This window comes from Prionailurus bengalensis, chromosome C1 (genome assembly GCF_016509475.1).
Source record: "Prionailurus bengalensis isolate Pbe53 chromosome C1, Fcat_Pben_1.1_paternal_pri, whole genome shotgun sequence".
Lineage (NCBI taxonomy): Eukaryota > Metazoa > Chordata > Mammalia > Carnivora > Felidae > Prionailurus > Prionailurus bengalensis.
Window position 1 is genome coordinate 33,804,260 of NC_057345.1, and position 26,273 is coordinate 33,830,532.

Genomic DNA, 26,273 nt, shown 5'->3' on the forward strand with positions numbered 1-26,273 from the left:
ACTTTGCCCACTTCTGATTCAGATCCGTTCTCTTGGTCCCCAGTCCCTCGCTGTGTCATAGCCCTTTGATCCATTTTGGCGTAGTGAGGGGCAAAGCTACATGTTATCCCAAGGAACACAGACTAATACTACAGCCCCATTTCTTCTCTCTGCTATTTCCTGTGATCAATTCTCCAATCTAGCAACTGGGGCCATTTCCCTGGCTGGTGAGCATGCTGACTTACCCAAAGGGAGGGGGACACACATGTCATAATGGGCATTGAGCCATGGGATGATGTGATGGCTGGTTTGTGAGATAAATGCTGGGGTAGGTCTGAGCTTTTGCCCAGTTGCTCATTTTGCCAAGACGAGTAGCTAGAGAAACGCCATTTGGAAAAATGACAAGAAAGCTGCCCCCGATTTCTTCATCTCAGCCCCAGCCTACAACTTCCCACTCTGTCCCCTCATACTCTCGTTTCCCAACGCATCTTCCTCCCCTGCCTCCGAAAGCTTCTGGCTGGCAGACTGTTCCCCAGTGCCGTCCACTTCCCTCAGTTTACAGTCCTACCTCTTTCCCACCTCTGACTAGAGTCACCCCTTCTTGCTACCCTACCTTACCAGTTTCCCTGCCCAGCTCTTCCTCTGTTCCTTCCAGACCACCCCCTCGCCGCTCTGTTCATCTCGCACCTCTTTCCTGTTACTGTTTTGTCTTGGCTCCTACTCCCCCTCCTATCCCTTCTTTCTAGATCCTTGGAGTCGGGTTCTCCCCAGCACTCCAACCAGCCCCAACCAGACCTCCATGATTCACAAATCTCATCCTGGAGGAATGGTTTCCCAGCAAGTGGGACAGTTCTGGTACAGTCCATAGGTGCTAGGACTGTGGATCCCCAGGAGCCTGACCTGATGAACATCGGGAATTTGAGAGAATGGCTAGCCAACATCCATTTTGGAGGGTAAGCTCAGTTATTTACAGGACCCCTTTTCCATGATGGTGTTTTTCAGCCATAACCTGAACATCTTACTACTGTCTGTATTTTGCCTTCATCCTTGTCAATCCTCTTCAGATGCCAGAGACACGTTTAATAGGATCCTTTTTCTAGAGAATCTGTTACTTTCCTCTCTTATCTGATAAGCCAGCCTGAGTGAGCTTTTACATTTGTAACTTGCTTCTCCATAGAACTTGGTCTGTGACCACAGAGCAAATAGCAAGACCAGAGACAGAAAGCAGAGAAGAGTGAGTGGAAAACATCTAATCTGATCTCTAGGAGGTAAATCCTATTGATCTGCCCTAGATTAAAGTGAATGCAAGAATGGGTGACCCCCTAAGAACTCACACAGAACACAAGGCCCCTATTATAGATATATGGGGGATTAAGGTTTTTGGTCTGGTTCCTCCAAGACTCTATTTCTCCACATACCCGGACTGTAGAAACTTGCCAGGGACGTTGTGCCTTTGAGAAATGCCTCCTGCAAGAAGATGATGGGTGTGTCAGGGGACGGGGCTCCATTGTGTTCTCATCCAAACTCTGAAGGCTGAACCTCTATACCCCAGAATATGGCAGGTAGCAGAGCCTAGAAGGCAAGGACATGTCCAGATCCTACCCAGATGAGAGCATCAGATGAACAGATGATACATTTTCTTAAAAGTGCTCTTTCTTCTCAAACTAATCATAGATTCAGTGCATTCACAACCAAAATCCTAACAAACATTTTTAGGGAACTTGACAAGCTGATTATAATTTGGATGGATTATAATTTGGATGGCAAAAGGGCCAAGAATAGCCAAGACTCTCTTAAGAACTGGTAGGAACAATTTTCCTACCAGATATCAGGACTTATCACAAAAATAGTAATTAAGATAGTATAGCAGTAGTACAAGCATAAACCAATAGACAAGTGGCATAGAAAAGAATCCAGAAATGGGTTTACACATATGTGGACACTTGACTTAAGATAAAAGTATCGTAGCAGAACAAGGGGGCTAGGACCATCTTTTCAATAAATTGGTTCTTGGTCTATTGGATAGTCAAATGGAAAAAACTAAGCTAGATTCCTATCACATACTATGACAAAAATCAATTTCAGGTAAAAGATGCATCTAAATATTAAAGAGTAAAAATAAATCATGTAGAATTGTTCTGTCATACATGGCCATTGAGCATGTGAGATGTGCCATTGAGTATGAAAGGTGCACTGGATTTTTTTTTTTTTCTGGAATCATTTCTTTTTTTTTTTTTTTTTTCTGAAATTTATTGACAAATTGGTTTCCATACAACACCCAGTGCTCATCCCAAAAGGTGCCCTCCTCAATACCCATCACCCACCCTCTCCTCCCTCCCACCCCCCATCAACCCTCAGTTTGTTCTCAGTTTTTAACAGTCTCTTATGCTTTGGCTCTCTCCCATTCTAACCTCTTTTTTTTTTTTCCTTCCCCTCCCCCATGGGTTCCTGTTCAGTTTCTCAGGATCCACATAAGAGTGAAACCATATGGTATCTGTCTTTCTCTGTATGGCTTATTTCACTTAGCATCACACTCTCCAGTTCCATCCACGTTGCTACAAAAGGCCATATTTCATTTTTTCTCATTGCCACGTAATATTCCATTGTGTATATAAACCACAATTTCTTTATCCATTCATCAGTTGATGGACATTTAGGCTCTTTCCATAATTTGGCTATTGTTGAGAGTGCTGCTATGAACATTGGGGTACAAGTGGCCCTATGCATCAGTGCTCCTGTATCCCTTGGATAAATTCCTAGCAGTGCTATTGCTGGGTCATAGGGTAGGTCTATTTTTAATTTTTTGAGGAACCTCCACACTGCTTTCCAGAGCGGCTAGGTGCACTGGATTTTAAACACTTAGTATGAAAGAACAATAAAATATCTCAATAGTTTCTAAATTAAAATGTTGAAATGAGAATTTGGATATACTGGGCTAAATAAAACATCTTTCAAATTAATTGAATTCTTTTTGCTCTTTTATTAAAAAAAATTTTTTTAATGTTTATTTATTTTTGAGAGAGACAGAGACAGAATGTGAGTGGGTTGGGGCAGAGAGAAAGGGAGACACAGAATCCAAAGCAGGCTTCAGGCTCCACGCTGTCAGCACAGAGCCTCACGCAGGGCTCGAACTCACGAGCTGTGACATCATGACCTGAGTCGAAGTCGGATGCTCAACCGACTGAGCCACCCAGGCGCCCCTTTGATCTTTTATTTTTAAAAAATTTTTCTTAATGTTTCTTTATTCTTGAGAGACAGTGTGAGCAGGGAAGGGACAGAGAGAGAGGGAGACACAGAATCCAAAGCAGGCTCCAGGCTCCAGGTTCCAAGCTGTCAGCACAGAGCCTGATGCAGGGCTTGAACCCACAAACCACGAGATCGTGACCTGAGCCAAAGTCGGACGCTTAACCCGCTACCCAGGTGCCCCTCTTTTTGCTCTTTTAATTAGATACTAGAAAATTTTAAATTACTTGTGTGGCTTGCCTCAGAGTTTTATTGGACAGTCCTGATTTGAAGGTTATATAAGAAAATATCTTCACAACATCAGGTAGAAAAAAATGTCTCCAATGGCACTTAGAAAGCACTAATCATAAAGGGAAAAACTGATATATTTGACCATATTTAAATTTTAAGAAGATACTACAAAGTGTCTTTCAAGTTATCAAAACAACATTATTAAGAGACTAAAAAGGCAAACGGTACAGTGGGAAAAGAATTTGTAGAACATACAACTCCCAAAAGGTTTATATCATTAATACATGATGACCTCCAACAAACTGATAAAGAGAAGACAAACAATCCAAAAGAAAAATAGGATAAGATTTGTAACAGGAACTTCATAAAGATGATGTCCAAATGACCAATAAGCATACCAAAAAAGTTGGCCAATCTCCTTAGTCAGTAGAAAGATGCAAATTAAAACCATAATGGGATGGACTCCCAAGTATATGGCCAACAAAATGTTGGCACATGTGCACCAAGAGACATCTATAACAAATGTGCACCCAAGGGGCGCCCGGGTGGCTCAGTTGATTGAGCTTCCGACTTCAGCTCAGGTCATGATCTCGCGGTCTGTGAGTTTGAGCCCCACGTCAGGCTCTGTGCTGACAGCTCAGAGCCTAGAGCCTGCTTCAGATTCTGTGTCTCCTTCTCTGACCCTCCCCCATTCATGCTCTGTCTCAAAAATAAACAATAAAAATTTTTTTTAATAAATTAAAAAATGTGCACACAGCATTATTTGTAAGAGTCCATATTGAAACAGCCCAATGTCCATCAGGAGTAGAATGAGTAAATTGTGGTATAGTCACAAAACCGAACAGTACACAGCAATGAAATCACAGCTACACACAGTAGCATAGATGAATTTCACAAACATAATGTTGAGCAAAAGAAGTCAAACACAAAGGTATGTGTACCATATGATTCCATTTATATAACGTGAAAAACAGGGCAAGTAATCTTTGGTGTTCCACATCAGGATAGTGGTTACCTTTGAGGAGAACAGGGAAGACAGTGTTCAGGGGGTGGGGGGTGGTGTGAGAGAGGCCTCTGGGATGGTGTTAGTGTTCTAGTGTCAGCTTCTGAGATGGTTACACGGATGTACTTTGTGCTGAATCAGTATGAGCTGCCCCTTTCGGAGGAAAGCACTTTGCTGTGTACGTGCAATGTTTCACCATAAAAAGGTTTTGTTTTGATTTTGAAACATGAGTGCTTATCGAGAATCCCTAACTTATAACTGAGTTCTGATGTCGTGGTGTCAGGCAGGAGGTGCAAGGGGCTCCCACAAAGGACCCAGAGGCTCTCTCCTTTTGTCTTCCCTCCCCATCTACCAAATGTAGAGAGGGCATCATATGGTCTTTCTCTTTTATTTGTTAATATAGTGAATTGATATTTCCAAATACTACACCAACCTTACGTCTCTTCGACAAACCCCACTTGGCTATGGTATATTATTCTTTTCATATATTGCTGGATACAATTTTCTAATACTTAGTTAAGGATTTTTACATCTATGCTCATGAGGGTTATTTACCTTTAGTCTTGCTTTTTGTAATAATTTGCCTGGTTTCAGTGTTGATGTAATGCTGACCTCACAATGAGTTAGGAAATGGGACGCCCGGCTGGCATGCAGTTCTTGATCACAGGGTCGTGAGTTCGAACCCCATGTTGGGGGGTGTGGCGCTTACTTAACATTTTTCAGTTAAAAAAATTAAAATAGCACATAAAAAAAATGAGTTGGGAAATGCTTCTTCCACTTCTGTTTTCTGAAAGAGTTTGTGTAGGAATGGTATTTTCTGCATATGTTTGACAGGCTGACCAGAGAAGCCATCTGGGCCATGTGGGGAATTTTTCAATTACAAAGTGAATTTTTAAAAATAGATATAAAGCAATGCAGATTTTCCATTTCTTCTCTTTTCCTTTTTTTTTTCTATCTCTGTCAGTTCTAGAAATCTATGCCTTCACAGAAGTTATCCATTTCATCTAAGTTTTCAAATTTCTGTTTGTTGCTTTTTCTCCTGGCTCTGGGTCACATTTTCCTACTTCTTAACTGTCTGCTTTTCTAATACCTTTCTATTGGTGCTGCCCCCTTGGGAATGATACATTGTTGAGTGCTGGATTTTGTTGTCTTTTTTTTTTTTTAAGTTTTATTTACTTATTTTGAGAGAGAGAGAGCATGAGCAAGGGAGGGTAAGAAAGAGGGAGAGAGAGAATCCCAAGCAGGCTCCATGCTATCAGTGTGGAGCCCCACGCAGAGCTTGAACTCCCGAACCTTGAGATCATGACCTGAGCCAAAATCAAGAGTCAGATGCTTAACCGACTGAGCCACCCAGACACCGCTGTTGTTTTCTTTAAAAGGTATTGGAAATCTTTCTGGCAGGCCACTTGGCCATTTGTGGATCCATTTGGTACTTTCAGAGCTTGTTTGTGAACTTTGTTGGGGAAAGGCTAGACCAACGTTTTCTCTAAAGCTAGCTTAGTCCTATTACTAAAGTGTAAACTTCCGGGGGCCTCTACCCAACACCTTCAACTAGGACTTTCTACCCTGTGTGGCCAGAACTCACTCTTCTCTCCATCCTATATGAGCTCTGGGTGGTGTTGGGCTCACAGCTCCCCAGTCACTTCACTGAGTTTCGCCCTTCTTAGTATCAGGCAAGACTCAAGGGGTTTCCATGCACATCTTTGGCTCTCCTTCCCTCTCTCCCCCACTCCTCCCTCCAATTTCCTGCTCCACAAATTGTCAGCTGCCTCACACTCCTGAACCTCAGTCTGTGTCTCCCCAACCAGCCAGTATCACCTGCTCAGCTTGGGATTCCCTTCCCTGCATATTTCAGAAAGTGTCTCCAGAGAGAAATGTGGAGCGACTGTAGGGTTCATCTCACTTGTCCCCCTTCTCTCGAGGAATCACAGTCCAGCGCCACTCGGTGCCCAGGGTCTGCATTTGCCTAGTTGTTTGCAGCAGGAGAGCAAGCCCAGAAGGAAAAGTCTTGTTTTCTTATTTTACCCTCTGTTTTGCCTCTCCAATCTCCTACATTCACTCTGTACCATGTAGACTCCATCTTGTACCATATAGAGTTGGTCTGTTTGTAGTTTTAAGTAATAGGATTATACTTTAAACCTTAGCCTTTTTTTTAAAATATGAAATTTATTGTCAAATTGGTTTCCATACAACACCCAGTGCTCATTGCAACAGGTACCCTCTTCAATACCCATCACCCGCCCTCCCCTCCCTCCCATCCGCCATCAACCCTCAGTTTGTTCTCAGTTTTTAAGAGTCTCTTATGTTTTGGCTCCCTCCCTCTCTAACCTTTTTTTTTGTCTTCCCCTCCCCCATGGTCTTCTGTTAAGTTTCTCAGGATCCACATAAGAGTGAAAACATACGGTATCTGTCTTTCTCTGTATGACTTATTTCACTTAGCATAACACTCTCCAGTTCCATCCACGTTGCTACAAAAGGCCATATTTCATTCTTTCTCATTGCCACGTAGTATTCCATGGAAACCACAATTTCTTTATCCATTCATCAGTTGATGGACATTTAGGCTCTTTTCATAATTTGGCTGTTGTTGAAAGTGCTGCTATAAACATTGGGGTACAAGTGCCCCTATGCATCAGCACTCTTATATCCCTTGGGTAAATTCCTAGGAGTGCTATTGCTGGGTCATAGGGTAGATCTATTTGTAATTTTTTGAGGAACCTCCACACTTAAACCTTAGCCTTTGATAGTTTTTTCAATGAGCCCTGTTTTAAGGTCTGCCTTACCGCTGCAGTGATCTAATTTGTGGTTCTAACTGCTGCATAGCAGCTCACCAGCATACAACGTATAGCTCTTTATTTATTAAGACATTTTGTGTGATAGGGATACCTATTTTTACTTTTTTTCTTCATAAAAGTTTCATGCATTCTTTGTTAGGTTAACTCCTAGATAATTCAATTTGTTGCTAATGTGAATGCCATTTTCTATTATATTTTTCTAGTTGGTTTCCGTGACCTAGGTCTCTGCATCTGCTTCCAATTGAGATGGTAACACAGAGATTTCAAGAGAAATCTGCAACCTCAGACACTGGATGAGAAACTAGAGGGCCAGACCTCTTCAGCTTTTTCAATACATAGTTGGGGAGTTTAGAAGCACACTGATGGCTTGGAATGGCCCAAGGTAAGCAGAAGGTAGCCCCAGAGAGTCACTGGGCTAGCCTGTAGTGGGCTGGGCTGTGATGTGCTCAGAATCCATATCAGGGCACCTGGGAAACATAATAATGTGAGACTGGAGTGGAGAGGAGATAAAGTTACAGTGACTCCCACCTCTCCTCCTTCTGAGCCTCTCCCTAGCCCTAGCCTTGTATGGAGGAACAGATGCTGGACCACTGGGTCCAAGCTGAAGAAAGGTCAGTTTAGCAGGGGACAAATACTTCTAGAATGATGGTTCATCTCTACTTAGGCGTAGGAAGGTAGTGAAAACTTTTTTAAAAAGTTATTTGTTTATTTTGAGAGACACAGAGATAGTGTGAGTGGAGGAGGGGCAGAGAGAGAGGGAGACAGAGACCCCCAAGCAGGCTCCCTGCTGTAGCACAGAACCCAATGTGGGGCTCAAACCCATGAAATTGTGAGATCGCGACCAGAGCCGAAACCAAAAGCCAGATGCTTAATCAACTGAGCCACCCAGGCACCCTGGTAGTGAAATCTTTAGAAGGCTGTTTGAGCCTTTGCTAGAAAAAGGGATCCAGGGGCACCTGGGTGGCTCAGTTGGTTAAGCATCCAACTTCAGCTCAGGTCATGATCTCACGGTTCATGAGTTCAAGCCCCCCATTGGGCTCTATGCTAGCAGCTAAGACCCCGGAGACTGCTTCGGATTCTGTGTCTTCCTCTCTCTCTGCCCCTCCCCCACTGGTTCCCTCTCTCTCTCTCAAAAATAAGTAAAACAGGGGCGCCTGGGTGGTGCAGTCGGTTAAGCGTCCGACTTCAGCCAGGTCACGATCTTGCGGTCCGTGAGTTCGAGCCCCGCGTCAGGCTCTGGGCTGATGGCTCAGAGCCTGGAGCCTGTTTCCGATTCTGTGTCTCCCTCTCTCTCTGCCCCTCCCCCGTTCATGCTCTCTCTCTGTCCCAAAAATAAATAAACGTTGAAAAAAAATTTTTTTTTTAAATAAGTAAAACATTAAAAGAAAAAGAAAAAGGGACCCAGGTGTGGCTCACAATGATGAGTAACAAAGGCTTCTTTGGCTCAGCCGTGGTGTGATAAAGTGTGTTTGCGTTTCTTTATCATGTAAGGGTTTATGTAATGATGTAAGCAGAAGATCACAGTACTAACTGATCAGACATCCAATCAGTTAGCAAACATTTACCAAACACCTATATCTGTCCACACTATGCCAGGTACTGGCAGTGCAGAGATGGCCCAGATATATTTTCTTATTCTCGAGTAACTTACCTATAAACAAAGAAGCTTAGTAAAGTATTCCAGGAACTACAGATTGGGAGTAGAACATGGCACAGAAAAAAATTGGACTAGGGGCTATAGAGTCCAGAAAGGTTTCTGAAAGATTACATGTGAGCTCATTATAAACACGTGTTCTCCAAACAGACAAGAGGGAAAGAACCTTCCAGGACAAGGGCAAGGAGCAGCAGGAGCTAAAACAAGGAGCCATTAAGTAGCTGGCTGGGCTCAGGAAACTGCAGGTGTGTCATATAACTGATGTGTTCAACACTGGGTCCCAGACCTAAACACATCCTGGACCACACTGTGTCCTGAATGGATGGATGGATGGATGGATAGATCAATGCATGAAGCACCTAGCTGAAAAGTGCATGGGCTGGAAACTGTATTATAGGAGGTATCTAGAGTTGTCATATTCATAGAAAAAGAAAGTAAAATGGTTGTTGCCAGAGGCTAGGGGGAGGGGGACATGGGGAGTTGCTTAATGGCTGTGAAATAATTCTGGAAATTGGTTTCACATAATGTGAACCGCTAAACTAACACTAAACTATATCCTTGAAAATGCTTCTGGTGGTAAATTTTATGTTATGTGTATTTTATCACAATTAAATTTTTAAACGAAATAAACTATAAAGTCCCCCAAATTATTTATATTAGGAAAGAATTCTTGTCTGTATCACATGGGTGATAAGGGCCAGAATAACTTGTCAGACTTGAACTTCCTCTGTTTTGTGAGATAGACCTTTATCTGTTTTGTGAGTCTAGGCATCTGCTTTAAAAGGAGAGAGGTTTCTGACTCCTCCCAAAATCTTTTTTAGGAAATGACTGTCCAAGGTGAGGATCAATCAAGCCCATTACCTCCGGGGTCTGCCGCTGGACGGCATCCTTTCCTGACGGTATGCAGGGGCGGTCCTAGTACCCAGGGTCTTGAGAAGCTGGGGAAGGTGAGCCGAGCTTAGTGGTTCTTCGGAAGGAAGTGGGGCAAAGTATAACATTGGGGGAAGGGAGATGGGCGGGCGGGAGGGGGTCCGAGGGAGGCGACGCCGTTGCCTGGAGGCGACGCCGTTGCCTGGAGACAGCGTGGGACGCCGTTGCCAGGAGATGGCAGTCTCCCCGCACCCGCAAGCCATCCAGGGCAGTGAGAAGTAGTTGGACGGATCTGATCGGAGCCCCGCCACAGTCATGGCCGGTCGCCAAAAGGAGGTGATCATCGATGAGGTCCATCAGAACCAGATCCTGCGCGAATTGTACCTCAAAGAGCTTAGAACCCAGAAACTCTACACAGAGTACCACGTGAATCCCCTCCGCAAGGGTGAGAGGCGCTTGGGGCAGAGGAAGGGGACAGGGGAGGGGCAGGAAGGAGGGGCCTTGAGGGTGCGGGGCAGAAGTGCGGGGTGCAGCACAGTAGGAGACGCCTTCTCTGACCTCGTCCCCCTTCCTAGATTTCAGGACTCTTGATTGTTGGGGGTGAGGGTTATCTCACTCCGCATCCCATCAAATACATTAATATGTTAAAATGCACACGCACCGCGATTAAATAGTATTTTTTGTGTTGCAAACTGGTGCAGCCACTCTGGGAAACAGTGTGGAGTTTCCTCAAAAGGTTAAAAATAGAACTACCCTACCACCCAGCAATTGCACTACTAGGTATTTATCCAAAGGATACATGAGTGCTGATTCGAAAGGGCACATACACCCCAATGTTTATAGCAGCGCTATCGATAATAACCAAGGTATGGAAAGAGCCCAAATGTCCATCCACAGATGAATGGATAGAGAAGATGTAGTATATATATATATATATATATATATATATATATATATATACATACATATATACACACACACACACACACACACACACACACACACACTGGAGTATTACTCGGCAATCAAAAAGAATGAAATCTTGCCATTTGCAACTACGTGGATGGAACTGGAGGATATTATGCTGAGTGAAATTAGTCAGTCAGAGAAAGACAAATGTCATATGACTTCACTCATATGAAGACTTTAAGAGACAAAACAGCTGAACATGAGGGAAGGGAAACAAAAATAAGATAAAAACAGGGAGGCAGACAAAGCATAAGAGACACATAAATATGGAGAACAAACAGAGGGTTACTGGAGGGGATGTAGGATTTTATGTTTTGTCTTGCTCTGTGTTTTGGTTTGTTGTTAATAAGCTAGTTTGTTTGTTTGTTTGTTTGTTTGATTGTTTGTTTGTTTTCTCCAGGCTTCTAGTAATGTCTTAGCCCTTCAGAAAGTTCAGGGATGGTGGACTCAGGGCCCATAGCATCCCCCGATAAAACAGCCCTGCCCCTACTCTTCTCACTTGGCACATTCTTTGGGTGCTTGCATCTGGTCCGGTAACATCAACTGCCCCTGAATGACTCTGGGTCTCAAAAGGAGCCCCAGACCCATGAACCCAACCACTGCCCAGCTCTCTTCCCCTGGACAACCCATGGGTACCTCAGACTCACCAGCTGGAAAACTGGGGGCATCCACACCTCTCCCCCACCTGCTGCTACTCCAGAATATCTTGTTTGAGCAAAAGTTACCACAACCCACGTTAGTAGCCTAGAAGTCATCCTCAGTCTCTCTCTCCCTCACTCCAAACACGTGGAAGTGGTCACATCTCTCTCACCTGACCCTTCCGGGTTCTTACCTCAGCAAAAGACTGTGGTGTGTGTGGAGACATCTCTACTTCTCACTTCCTTCCACCCTCTAATTAGGGCCTGAGTCCACCTCTCCAGCCTCTTCCCCCCACCCCCAAGCCTCCTCACTTCTGTCTGCACTGAGAGAGAGAGAGAGAGAGAGAGAGATAACTACCTTCTTCCTCCAAGCCTTCCTGACCCCACCCCCCCACCCCTCCATCCTCCTGGAGCTACACTAAAAGTGAGTTCCATCCCACCATTCCCTCTGTAAAATCCTCAGTGGCCCCACAGCTTCTGAACTGAGGTTTAAACCAGTCAGTACAGAAGACCCCTGTGATTCTGGCTCTGCTGCCCACCCAGCCCCATTGGGACTCCCCTCCCCAGCCACACACTACTCCTTTAATAAATAGTTTAGTGCCCACTCTGTACCAGCCACACACTCCCTTCTGTCCCACCATGTCTAAATAGAATGGATTTTCTAAATACATCACACCATTCCCCACCTTGGTACCATTGTTTCTTCTTCCAGAATTTCTCCCCCAACTTCCGGGCCTAATTAATAGTAGTCCACTGCAGCTCAGCTCTGCAGAGAAAATGTAATGTGATTTTCTAAACAAAAATTGCATATATTTAAGATGTACAACATGATGTTTTGATATACATATACAGAGTGAGATGATTACAACAGTCAAGCTAAACTGCACACCCATCTCCTCAGTTACCGTGTGTGTGTGTGTGTGTGTGTGTGTGCGTGTGTGTGTGTGTGTGTGTGTGTGGTGAGAGTACAGAAAATGTAATGTCTTCATTTTGCTCATAATTAATCTAGTTTTCCTCTGGAGCTCCCAACCACTAATTTCAGGAATGCAAATTAACTGTCCAATTCTGTTTAAACTTGTTCCATTCCCACAATTTAAATAATCCCTTCAGGCAACACTCAGGCTTTCTAGATCTCCTGGCTCTTGTCCCTTGGGCACGTGATTCATATGATCCATTGGGACAAAGTCAGGAAATATTAGAACTTGTATTTGTGCTAGAACTTGTATTTATGTTTACTTTTAGGCGTAAAGAAAAATTATACTGCTCATAGTATATAGAGACTATATAAATATACATGTATTAGGCGCATGCTCGGAACGTTTTACTGGTAGGAGTCTGAGGTAAAAAATCACTTGGGAGACTACTGGTTCCTTCTGGCCTCTGCTCATTTCCTACTGCCCTCCACCTAACTCACTGCACTGCAGTCCTCTGGCCTTCTTGATGTTTCTCAAACTCACCAAGCTCACTTTCAGATTCTTCCCACATGTCCTCACACAGCACATTTTTTGAAATTTTGTTTGAAATTTTGCTCTAATATGTCTCCTTAGAGACGAGACACCCTCACCCCCCATCCCACCATCAACTCTCTACCCGTGTAAAATATTTTACTGTTCTACATCTCACTTATTTTGGCCCAAATATTTATTTGTTTACTGTCTGTCACCACAAATAGAAGATCAGCACAGGAACTTTCTCTGTTTATAGCCCTGTCTCCAGTGCACAGTAATTATGGGTTGAACGGATGTCTGTGGACTCTGCACCTCTGTTTTCACATAGTCTTCTGATATATCAGTGAGTGTCCAACCTTGTTTGGCTGCCTGGTATGTCTACATCCCTGTAGACCACCGCTGTTTGAGAGAACCTTCTGTAATGATGAAAACGTTCTATATCTATGCTGCCCAAAATGGTAGCCATTAGCCCCCTGTGGCTACTGAGCCCTTGAAATGTGGCTAGTGTGCCCATGGAATGGATTTCTAATTGGTATTTAATTTCAAATATTGAAATTCAAGTAGCTACATGTGACTGGCGGCCACTATGTTGGACAGTGCCTCTCTGGATTGTGAGGTCCTTGCAGGCCTTATTCCCTGGTGCCCAACACAATACCTGACATGCAGCAAACACTCAGAAAATGCTCAGCAGGTGTCTGGCCTAGGGTGGGTCGTCAAGATGGCAGGGTGTGAATGTTTTAACATGAGCTTGTGATGCTATTTTTCTCTAGTTCACACAATCACCAGAAAGCCCATGTCTTGGCATGATAACCTGGAGGAACCTGAAGATGGTAAGTCCCAGGGCTTATGAATACCATTGAGATAGGGCACAGATATGCAGCTGGCTAGGGAGGCCTCTTGGGATAGCGGTACCTTAGGGCAACACTTTGATCATCTGAAAATTGGGCTCACGCTCATGAAGCTCATTGGAGATTGGCATACTCAACCATACAGCAGGTTCATTAACTGCCAAGCCAAGAAAAATGCTCCTAATGGCTTTGACACTGTATCCATTCATCCACTCACCAAACATCTTTGCTGTTACAAGCAGAGGTTCTGAAGTCATACTGAGTTCAAATCCTGATTCTGCCCCTCATTAGCTGTGACTTTGGGCAGATTTGTTAACTTCTCAGAACCTATCTCTCAGGGTTGTGAGAATAACAAAGTAATGCAAGTACTTAGAACAGTATCTGCGGGGTAGAGACCTCATACCATAGTGAAGGAGACAGATGAGGAAATTGAGAGTAAAATTGAGATGGCAACAACATAGAAAACAGGTGCCCTAGTCCAACAGTGGAGTTCTAGGAAGTCTTCTTGGAGGAGGTAGTAACATGGTGAGGTGGAGTAGGTCAGGTAAAGGAGACTGAAAGGACATTCTGAGTTATATGGAAAGGCACAGAAATGAGAGACACCAGCACCGCCCAAGACCTGCGGGTAGTTTGGCATGGCTGCAATATACAAGTGGGCGGGGCCACACTCAGGAAGGATGGAAGAGAATTTGATGGAAAGCCTAATCCTTCCTGGCAAGCTCTCCTCCTCCCCTCTACCTTCTTAGAGTAGAATTTGATGGAGGAAAGACGCAAGGTTTATGTAGGAGGTCAGGGTAGGAAGGTGGGGGTGGGTAGGAGGAGGGAGGATCTCGTATCATAGTGAGACAGACAAGAGACTAATAGAGCAGCAGCAGAGGAATTAAGCGTGCTATCTGTAGCCCAGCTAGAGGAAAGGAGAGGAGCTGGGGGCTTGCATCAATAAGGAAAAGAGCAGGTGGTGAGGGGCCTGAGAGCTAAGCAGCAGTTGATCGCTAACTGCTTATATTAAGGATAAGCTCAGCCCGATGCCAGCCCTTAATTAACATTCCTTCATCCATCCTCAGTCATCTTCCTGGGGTAGACATTTGCCTTCCATCTTACAGATGAGCAAAGTGAGGCCTGGAGAAGTTAAACCACCTGTCAGGCCAGTAGTGGAAGGGCCAGGAATGCCTGACTACGAAGCCCAGGTTCTTCCCACTGTCAAACCGCCTCTCTCAAATTGAGACTTAGTAGGGTAGAAATGGAAAAAATGAAACTTTTAAAGTGCTCAAGCTGTGGAGTTACAAATACGTGTGGGGGTGGTGTCCATATATATCACCGTGCGAAGGATCTGACCTTCTTACAAGCCTCCTCCTCTCTCCACCACGGCCACATTGGCCCAGCTTGCTCGTGTCCCAGTGCCTTTGTTCTTGCTGCCTGTAGCGTGGTTTTCCTCTGCCTCTCCCTCAGGGCCGGCTCCTGCTTGGCATCTAGAGAGACCTCCCCTCACCATCCTGTCTAAAGTAGCCCCCCTTGCCTCTGCGTGCCCCTTCGCCTCCCAGCTTCTACACAGCTAGCATCACTATAACCATCCGGTTTATTTGTCCCCTTGTGTATTGGGTCCCCTATCCCCCCACGTAGACCACAAGCTCCGGGAGAGCGCGAACCATAACTGTCACACTGCTCTACCTCTGGGGTCTAGAACAGTGCCTGGCACAGAGTTTGTGCTCAACAAATACTTGCTGAAAGATGAGTTTTGCAAGGCCTTGGCAGGCCCCTGAGGCCATGTGCCGTATCTCCAAGGAAGGATGTGGCCAGGGTAAAGAGCATGGGAGCTCTCGACCCAAAGCCTGCCTCCTTCGTAACTCATGCCTCATCTCCCAGCCAGGTTTCTAAATCTTCTTCACCATGCTGCCCTGGGGCCAAGGAAGAAATACCCAGAGACACAGACTGAAAGCCAAGAAATCGGATGGGACTCAGAGCCCTTGGTAAGTGTGGCTCCTTTACTTCGGGAGCCCAAAGGCAACAGAGGTGGTGGCTAAAAGAGCAGTATATGAAGCCAGACTGGCTGGGTTTCCACTCTGGCTACCACTTCCTAGCTGTGTGACCTTGGGTAAGTGACTAAACTCTTTCCTGACTCTGTTCCCTCACTGTAGAATGGAGATATTACAGATAACACCTCATAAGTTTGCTATGAGGATTAGAGGAGGCTGTATTTGTAAGGTGCCTTAAACGGTGCCTAACACATAGCAACTGCCGTGTAAGTGTTGACCAAAGTTGCCGGTGACTGCCTGAGTTTGCTGTACCAGTTTTTACTAGGGCAATCTTGGGCACGTAACATCACAGGGTTCCACTCCCTTATCTGTAAAATGGGAATGCTAGTAACACACACCTCATTTGATTGGAAGGGGACCGGGAGCTGCGAGGAGCCCAGGAAATGTAATCGTCAGCACATTGTCACCCAACATGAGCTGGGGCTTCTGTTACTGAGGAAGAAAAGCAGGGTTTCGAACAGAGAATTTGAAGAACTTCCTGCCACGTTTGTCTTTGAACTTGCTCGTGTCTTTTGTCACTTAGGAAGTTTTAGTTTTTAAGTAGTCAAATGTGCCAGCCTTTTCCCTCACAGTTTCTGGGGTTTGTGCCTTGCTTAGGAAAACACCTTCACTGTCCAGAGTTGCAAAATGACTAGCTTGCCTTTTAGATTTCCCCCCAAGTTGTTGTGTCTTTTTAACACTTGGCTCTTAGTCCATCTGTATATTTCGCGCCTGATGTGAAGCTGGAGACACTGTTCCTCAGCTCTGACGGAGCTTCCTTCATTACCTCAAAGGCACCAAGGTCTTGCACACCCTGTATCCTTAGTTTACTGCTCCTGCAGCCTGCCTGCTGATCCCTAGCCTGTACTCCTTGGGGAGTTCTACTCAGCCTTCAGGACCACTCAGGAGGCACCTCATTATAAAGTCTCATTAAGGGATGTGCACCCCCCCCCACTCCCCACCAGGTAGAGTTGGACACCTTCCTGGGTACGTTTCTGTAGCACCACATGTCTCCTGCTCCTGCACCATTCAGCTCAATTCCGTGCATCAACGTAACGTGGTGGCTCTGGTGCCAGCGGCTGGAGTTCAAATCCCAGCTCCACCACTTTCTAGCTGTGGAAACTGAACCTCTCAACTTCCATTTACCCACCTTAAAATGGGGTTAATAATATGGACACTTGAAGGTTTGTTGTGGGAATTAACTGAGACAATGTATATAAACTGCTTAGGGCAGTACCCAGCACATAGTAAGTGTTCAATAAATGGGGGCTGCTATGATGTGGGTTAGGAGGAATAGAAAGGAGAGCTTGTAGCCCAACCAAGGACCGATGGGGTGCTTCTCCTGGCCCCTTGGCTTGATCCCAGATGTCTTCCTCTACTGAGTAATTTTCTAGTGTGCACCTTCCCAAGAACTGCCTACACACTGTAGTTCTTGAATTTCTGCCGCGGGCCTGGTCTTCTCGCCTATTTATACGGCTCTAGTCTGGGACGTGTGGTTCTGCTGAGGCGCTACAATGGGGAGATTGGAGTAAACGGCTGAGTAATAATGAATGAATGAGTGAACGAATGAAGGACTTAGCAAATAGCTGCAACGGCTCCTCCTCAGAGGTGGGGCATTGCCCTAGAGAGAGGAGACTGGGAGATAAGAAGTGGGTCCAGCAGGAGCTTCCCACCTTCACAAGGGGACTGAATCCAGGAGAGCAGTGCTCAAAGGGACAGAGGAGGAGGAGGGGTGGGGGACTAACATACAGTGTATAAGGACAGGGACAGAGAGTTGTGAAGGTAAACTATCCAACGTAGATAATTAAGCAACTTTAAAAATATTACGAAGCACAATTTAGCTTGTTAGTCTTCATTTTCTTAAAGACAAAAGGCCTGGCTCCCGTGGGTACAAAGTATGCATGTGGAAATGCATCTATTTTTTTTTATTTCCTTTTCTAAAATGTATTTATCTATTTTTAATTTACCTCCAAGTTAGTTAGCATATAGTGCAATAATGATTTCAGGAGTAGATTCTTTAATGCCCCTTACCCATTTAGCCCATTCCCCTCCCACAGCCCCTCTGGCAACCCTCAGTTTGTTCTCTATATTTGAGTCTCTTATGTTTTGTCCCCTTCCTTGTTTTTATGTTATTTTTGCTTCCCTTCCCTTATGTTCATCTGTTTTGTATCTTAAATTCCACATATGAATGAAGTCATATAATATCTGTCTTTCTCTGACTTATTTCGCTTAGCATAATACCCTCTAGTTCCATCCACGTTGTTGCAAATGGCAAGATTTCATTCTTTTTGATTGCTGAGAAATATTCCATTACATATGTATACATATATACCACATCTTTACCCATTCATCTGTGGATGGACATTTGGGCTCTTTCCATACTTTGGCTATTGTCAATAGCACTGCTATAAACATGGGGGTGCATGTGCCCCTTCGGAACAGCATACCTGTATCCCTTGGGTAAATACCTAGTAGTGCAATTGCTGGGTCGTAGTTCTATTTTTAACTTTTTGAGAAACCTCCATAACGTTTTCCAGAGTGGCTGCACCAGTTTGCATTCTCACCAGCAGTGCAAAAGAGATCCTCTCTCTCTGCATCCTCGCCAACATCTGTTGTTGCCTGAGTTGTTAATATTAGCCATTCTGACAGGTGTGAGGTGGTATCTCATTGTGGTTTTGATTTGTATTTCCCTGATGATGAGTGATGTTGAGCAGTTTTTCATGTGTCTGTTAGACATCTGGATGTCTTCTTTGGAGAAGTGTCTACTCGTGTCTTTTGCCCATTTCTTCACTGGATTATTTGTTTTTTGAGTGTTGAGTTTGATAGGTTCTTTATAGATTTTGGATACTAACCCTTTATCTGATATGTCATCTGCAAATATCTTCTCCCATTCCATTGGTTGCCTTTTAGTTTTGCTGATTGTTTCCTTCACTGCACAGAAGCTTTTTATTTTGATGAGGTCCCAATAGTTCATTTTTGCTTTTGTTTCCCTTGCCTCTGGAGATGTGTTGAGTAAGAAGTTGCTGTGGCCAGGGTCAAAGAGGTTTTTGCCTGCTTTCTCCTCGAGGATTTTGATGGCTTCCCATCTTACATTTAGGTCTTTCATCCATTTTGAGTTTATTTTTGTGTATGGTGTAAGAAAGTGGTCCAAGTTCATTTTTCTGCATGCCGCTGTCCAGTTTTCCCAGCACCACTTGCTGAAGAGACTGTCTTTATTCCATTGGATATTCTTTCCTGCTTTGTCAAAGATTAGCTGGCCAGACGTTTGTGAGTCCATTTCTGGGTTCTCTATTCTGTTCCATTGATCTGAGTGTCTGTTTTTGTGCCAGTACCATACTGTCTTGATGATTACAGCTTTGTAATATAGCTTGAAGTCTGGGATTTGATGCCTCCTGCTTTGGTTTTCTTTTTCAAGAGTGCTTTGGCTATTGGGGGTCTTTTCTGGTTCCATACAAATTTTAGGATTGTTCTAGCTCTGTGAAGAATGATGGTGTTGTTTTGATAGGTATTACATTGAATATGTAGATTGCTTTGGGTAGTATTGACATTTTAACAGTATTTGTTCTTCCAAGCCAGGAACATGGAACATTTTTCCCTTTTTGTGTGTTTCCTTCAATTTCTTTCATAAGCTCTCTATAGTTTTCAGTGTATAGATTTTTCACCTCTTTGGTTAGATTTATTCCTAGGTATTTTATGGGTTTTGGTGCAATTGTGAATGGGATCAATTCCTTGATTTCTCTTTCTGTTGCTTCATTGTTGGTGTGTAGGAATGCAACTGACTTCTGTGCATTGATTTTTATATCCTGTCACTTTGCTGAATTTATGGATAAATTCTAGCAATATTTTGGTGGAATCTTTGGGGTTTTCCATATAGAGTATCATCATCTGTGAAGAGTAAAAGTTTGACTTCCTCCTTGCCGATTTTGGATACCTTTTATTTCTTTATGTTGTCTGATTACTAAGGCTAGGACTTCCAATACTATGTTGACTAACAGTGGCAAGAGTGGACATCCTTGTCTTGTTCCTGACCTTAAGGGGGAAAGTTCTCAGTTTTTCCCCATTGAGGATGATATGGGGTGGGTCTTTCATATATGGCTTTAATGATCTTGAGTTACGATTCTCCTATCCCTACTTTCTTGGTTTTTTTTTTTTTTATCAAGAAACGATGCTGTATTTTGTCAAATGCTTTCTCTGCATCTATTCAGAGGATCATGTGGTTCTTGTTCTTTCTTTTATTGATGTGATGAATCACATTGTTTGTTTTGCAGATATTGAACCAGATCTGCATCCCAGGTATAAATCCCACTTGATCGTGGTGAATAATTTTTTTAATGTATTGTTGAATCCGGTTGGCTAATATATTGTTGAGGATTTTTGCATCCATGTTCATCAGGGAAATTGGTGTGTAGTTCTCCTTTTTAGTGGGGTCTTTGTCTGGTTTTGGAGTCAAGGTAATGCTGGCTTCATAGAAAGAGTTTGGAAGTTTTCCATTTATATTTTTTTGGAACAGCTTCAAAAGAATAGGTGCTAACTCTTCTTTGAATGTTTGGTCGGATATTTCTGGAAAGCCATCCAGCCCTGGACTCGTTTTTTGGGAGATTTTTTATTACTAATTCGATTTCTTTATTGGTATGGGTCTGTTCAAATTTTCTATTTCTTCTTGTTTCAGTTTTGGTAGTTTAAATGTTTTAGGAATTTTTCCATTTCTTCCAGATTTACTGGCATATAATTGCTCATGATATTCTCTTATTATTGTTTATATTTCTGCAGTGTTGGTTGTGATTGCTCCTCTTTCTTTCTTGATATTATTTATTTGGGTCCTTTCCTTTTTCTTGATCAAACTGGCTAGAGATTTGTCAATTTTGTTAATTCTTCCAAAGAACCAGCTTCTGGTTTCATTGATCTGTTCTACTGTTTTGTTTTGTTTTGTTTTGTTTTGTTTTGTTTGAATAGCACTAATTTCTGCTCCAATCTTTATTATTTCCCATCTTCTGCTGGTTTCTGGTTTTATTTGCTGTTGTTTCTCCAGCTGTTTAAGGTTTAAGGTTAGGTTGTGTATCTGAGACCTTTCTTCCTTCTTTAGGAAGGCCTGGGTTACTATATACCTTCCCCTTATGACAACCTTTGCTGTGTCCCAGAGGTTTCAGGCTGTGGTGTTACCATTTTCACCAGCTTCCATGTACTTTTGTATTTCCTCTTTAACAATGCGGTTAGCCTTTTCATCCTTTAGTAGGATGTTCTTTAGTCTCCAAGTATTTGTTAGCTTTCCAAATCTTTTCTTGTGGTTGATTTCGAGTTTCATAGTGTTGTGGTCTGAAAATATGCACGTTATGATTTCCATCTTTTTGTACTTGTTGAGGGCTGATTTGTGTCCCAGTAGGTGATCTATTCTGGAGAATGTTCCATGTGCACTGGAGAAGAATGTATATTCTGCTGCTTTAGGATGAAATGTTCTCAATATATCTGTTAAGTCCATCTGGTCCAGTGTGTCATTCAAAGCCATTGTTTCCTTGTTGATTTTTTGATTAGATGATCTGTCCATTGCTGTGAGTGGGGTGTTGAAGACCCCTACTATTATGGTATTATTATCAATAAATTTCTGTATGTTTGTGATTGATTTATATATTTCAGTGTGCCATGATGGGAGCATAGATGTTTACATTTGTTAGGTCTTCTTGGTGGATAGACCCCTTAATTATGATATAATGCCCTTATTCATCTCTTGTTACAGTCTTTATTTTAAAATCTAGGTTGTCTGATACAAGTATGGCTACTCCAGGTTTCTTTTGGTGATCATTAGCATGATAGATGGTTCTCCATTCCCTTACTTTCAATCTGAAGGTGTCTCTAGGTCCAAAGTGGGTCTCTTGTAAACAGCATAAAGATGGATCTTGTTTTCTTATCCATTCTGTTACCCTATATCTTTTGATTGGAGCATTTAGTCCATTGACATTTAGAGTGAGCACTGAAAGATATGAATTTATTGCCATTGTGTTGCCTGTAGAGTTGTAGTGTCTGGTGGTATTTTCTGGTCCTTTCTAGTCTTGGTTGCTTTTGGTCTTTTTTGTTTTGTTTAATCTTTTCTCCCCTAAGAGGGTCCTCCTTAAAATTTCTTGCAGGGCTGGTTTAGTGGTCATGAACTCCTTTAGTTTTTGTTTGTCTGGGAAACTTTATCTCTCCTTCTATTTTGAATGACAGCCTTGCTGGATAAAGAATTCTTGGCTGCATATTCTTGCTGCACTTCAGCACATTGAATATATCCTGCCATTCCTTTCTGGCCTGCCAAGTTTCTGTGGCTAGGTCTCCTGTGAACCTGATCTGTCTTTCCTTGTAGGTTAAGGACTTTTTTTCCCTTGCTGCTTTCATAATTCTTTCCTTTGTTTTGTGAATTTGGCTATGACATGCCTTGTTGATGGTCGGCTTTTGTTGAATTTAATGGGAGTTCTCTGTGCTTCCTGGATTTTGATGTCTGTTTCTTTCCCCTGGTTAGGAAAGTTTTCCAGTATGATTTGCTCACATAAACCTTCTACCCCTTTTTCTCTCTCTTCATCTTCTGGGACCCCTATCATTTGGATGTTATTCTTTTTTTTTTTTTTTTTTTGGATGTTATTCCTTTTTAATGAGTCACTGAGTTCTCTAATTCTCATTTGAGTTCTCTAATGCTCTTTTGCCTCAGTTTCCCTCTTTTTTTTCCTGCTTTATTTTTCTCCATAAGTTTCTTCTCTATATCACTGATTCGCTGCTCTGCCTCATCTGTCCTTGCTGCTGTGGCATCCCTTTGAGATTGCATCTCAGTTATAGCATTTTTAATTTCATCCTGACTGGATTTTCTTTTATCTTTGCAGAAAGGGATTCTATGCTTTTTCCAACCCACACTACTATTCTTACTATTGTGACTCTAAATTCTGGTTCAGACATCTTGCTTGTGTCTCTGTTGATTAAGTCCCTGGTTGTCATTTCTTTCTGTTCTTTCTTCTGGGGTGAATTCCTTTGTTTCGTCATTTTGGAGGGAGAAAAATAATTAATAAAATAAAAATTAAAAGTTAAAAACAACACAAAAAAATCAAATAAAGGATGCTAGATCCTAGGTGTGTTTTGGTCTGGTTGTTGAAAGGACCTTGATAGAATAAAGAAAAAGGGAAAGAAAAGAAAAAAAAAAGAAAACACTTGAAAATCTTAAAAAATGAATACAATAAAACAGAATAAAGTGAAATGATGAAAGTAAAATATAATAAAAAAATTACAAAAAAAACCCTAGAAAACATAGTAGAAAATTTTAAAGAAAAATCTTTTTATAAAAACAGAAAATAAAAATAATTTTTTCTCTTTCTGTATTCAAGAATAAGAAAAGAAAAAGAAAAAAGTGGAATAGATGGACAGGCAAACAGAAAGGAATATGATGGAAATTACATCCAGTTTCCCCTAAAGTCAAACTATGAAGTACTTTATAGTCTGTACCTAAGCAGGTGGAGAGACTTGTGTTCCTCTAGAGCACAGTTGGTGAGTTGGCCAGGGGTTGGTGTAACAACTCCATTTCTCCACTAGATGGTGCTGCTTAGCTTACTGGGGTGGATTGTTGTGGCACGTGTGTATATGCATATGCAGGAGCGGTGAAAATTGTGTCACCCAGCTACCCAGTCTCTAGTATCAGAACTCTGTGCTCGCCCACTGGCAATCAAGCACCCCTCCTTTGTCTCCAGCCTCCACCCACTCCCCACTACTTCCCTGTCCTTAACCAAGTCGTCAGCCTGCCAGGCGGCACCTCCATCCTGAGTTTTATCTCGACGGGACTGTGTTTCCAAACCCCTCACTTCTGAGGGCCCTGTGGTTTTGACCCATTCAGACCCTCTGGGGGAGGGTCTCACAGAGTAGTGGCCAAGTGCTGGCCACCCCTTGGAATGCTCACATGAATATGCCGCTGCATTTGCCCTGAGACGGCGGCTAGGTGCCAGCCGCCCCAGGAAAAGTTCACGCAATTGTGTAGCAGCAGCATTTCAGGGTTTATGGAAAATCACAACACACATCTGGCACCAGGCTTCACCACCTCAACGTCCTTGTTCCAGCACCAGCAAATGTGGCTGCTCTCTGGGGTCTGCTGGAACCTTTGCCTGTGGGGAGGCTGCACAACCTCTACCAAATGTCCTCCCAGCTGGGGAACTGCCTCTCCCCATGTGGCCCAAGGACCCCTTAGATCTCGCTGTCTGTTTCTGGGGATTCGCCCTTCCCACCAGAGGTCTATCAGGTATCGAGCTGCAGAGTTTCAGACTCTGTGCTCCCCCTGTTTATAGAGTCTTAATGAAATTTAAATCCTCTCCTTTCTCCTTTTATTGTTAATTACCTTATGGGTGTTTCCACTCTTTCTCTTTCTCTCCAGATGCTTTCAGGAGGAGTGCCTTTCCTCTATTCTACCCCATGTCTCCATCCTCTCTCTCCAAGCAAAAACAGCTCCTTGCCCTCTGAGGCTTCTCTCTCCCCCAGTTAACCTCTCTGCACCACATACCTGTCAAGTTTGTGGCTTAAGTTATGCAGCTTGTTGAGTTAATCCTCAGATCAATTTTCTAGGTGTGCAAGATGGTTTGGTGTTGATCTAGCTGCATTTCAGGGACAAGAGACACAAAAAACTTCCATATTGCTCTGCCATCTCGGACCTTCCCCCTGAAATGCATCTTTGACCAGCACATATCATGGCAGGCTCACCCGGCCATGACAGGAAGCACAAGTATGGCTGTCCCGGCCAGGGGGACCCTCCTAGGCCTTGCAGATAACCAACTGTGCATGCCAGATCAGCCATCACTGTGGAGTTTCAAAGGGTCTGCAAATAGGTCAAGCCTGTTCATCATTACAATGCCATCAGATGGCACTGCTGGCATAATAAGAAAGTATTCCTCCCAAAAGTTAGATCCAGGTGTTTTGCAACCATAAAAGGCAATTAAGCCAGAGTTCCAGAGTGATACATTTGGGGGCAGAAGAATTGATCAGGCCTAACTTACCTTAGGGCTGGCTCCCTACCCCCTAGCAGGGCCTGACCCTACACTAGCAGAGAACCCCAATCCCAATAGTAGGACACTGGGGAAGCCATACTCGAATACCTCTCAGCTTCTGCTCTCCTAGTAACATTTGATGAAAATGTATCCTTTCAGTTAATTGCATAAATCTTCTAGCTTCTGTAAGATTTATGTGTCAGAGTGCTTGCTCTTAGTTCCCTGTGTGACTGCTTCAACAACATCCACTCCTTCATTCAACAGATGTGTACTGAATCCCTAGTGCGTGCTGGATACTGTTCTAGGTGCTGGGGATAAGCAGTGAGTGCCCACCCTCGTGGAGCATACATTCCAGCAGTCCACAGGCGTGGCCTCCAACTCAAGCCTGGGAAAGGCAAGAGCAGCCACGTTGCATATAGGTACTCTCATTCAGTCCTACGACTGTTTTGATGCAATTGCTGTCATCTCCTTTTCCCAAACAAGGCTGAGCAAGGAGAAGCCTCCAGTGCTTTTGGGGCCCGGGTCCATCCAACTACAGACCCACGTCATCCCCCCTCTCCAGAAGCTTCCTTCTGACACCCGTGTTCTCCTCTTTAGGTCAGCCCCGAACGTGGTGACCGCAGGCTGAACCACTTCAGGGTCTACAATGACATCACTCTGTACAAGGCTAAAATGTGGAGCCTGGGAGAGGATGATCGCCACAAGTAGTGTCCCAGCGGTGACAGCAGCCCTGTCTTTAATACCCAATGTGTGTGCTGCCTGGATAACTAAAGATTATTTTGAAGCCTCAGTCTGACTTTTCCTATTTGGAGTCTCACATTTCTCCTTTCTGCCCAAGTCCACTGGTTCATACCCTTAATCTTAAAACTGGCAGCAGAATTCCAGTTTAAGATGCATACAGTATTTCCTCTGCCTCCCTGGATCCCAATAAGGGATAATAAAAGGACAAAAAAGGTATGGATGCACAACAGAGAGAATGAGAGAGGAACATCAGCTACCAAGACTGAAGACATATTTAGAAGATGGGAAGCTGATGGAGGAAGGTGAGGAAATCACAAATGGGACATGCCGAATGGGACACCTCTGACTCAGAGAGACAGGGGTGTGAGGCGGGGAACTGAAAATGGACATTGGTAGGGAGACCCTTCCCCCCACCGACACACACACCAGCCAGACACATAAACACCTCATACAGTGGCGGTCTACTCCTAGGGAAATGGGAAAAGCCCAAGGATCCGGGACACAAAGTAAAACACAGGGTAGGAGTGAGGTGTGACGCCACCAATGAAAATCGGTGAAAGTAAGATTGAACCCGTAGTCCACACATATATTGCGCTTTTACCCCAGGTTTGAAGCTGGAAGGTTCCTCTCTGGAAAAATGAAATGGCTCTAAAGACCCCCACGTAGTACCACTTGAAGTCCTATCGGAAAAGTGCCGGTGGGGGAGGGGCGCCTGAGTGGCTCAGTCAGTTGAGTGTCTTTTGGCTCAGGTCATGATACCAAGGTTGTGGGACTGAGTCCCGTATTGGAGTCTGCTTAGGATTCCCTCTCTCTTCCCTGCTCTCACCCACTTTCTCTCTCTCAATCTCTCCGTGGTGAACA

The 26,273-nt window shown here is 43.7% G+C and overlaps 1 protein-coding gene across 3 annotated transcripts; it reads left to right on the forward strand.

Moving 5' to 3' along the window:
• The first annotated feature begins 321 nt into the window (after positions 1-321).
• On the forward strand, positions 322-25,461 carry FAM183A (family with sequence similarity 183 member A). 3 transcript variants are annotated; one of them, XM_043574636.1, is made up of 8 exons: positions 322-932; positions 7,455-7,633; positions 9,056-9,150; positions 9,727-9,852; positions 10,007-10,220; positions 13,601-13,660; positions 15,542-15,645; positions 25,269-25,461. In XM_043574636.1, exons 5-8 carry the CDS (start codon positions 10,091-10,093, stop codon positions 25,377-25,379), a joined length of 405 nt encoding a protein of 134 aa, XP_043430571.1. In that variant the 5' UTR covers positions 322-932; positions 7,455-7,633; positions 9,056-9,150; positions 9,727-9,852; positions 10,007-10,090; the 3' UTR covers positions 25,380-25,461. The 3 variants fall into 3 exon arrangements, with proteins under 3 accessions (XP_043430571.1, XP_043430572.1, XP_043430573.1); XM_043574637.1 differs by lacking the exon at positions 9,056-9,150; XM_043574638.1 differs by lacking the exons at positions 322-932; positions 7,455-7,633; positions 9,056-9,150; positions 9,727-9,852 and having other exon boundaries at positions 9,939-10,220.
• The last annotated feature ends 812 nt before the right edge of the window (positions 25,462-26,273 follow it).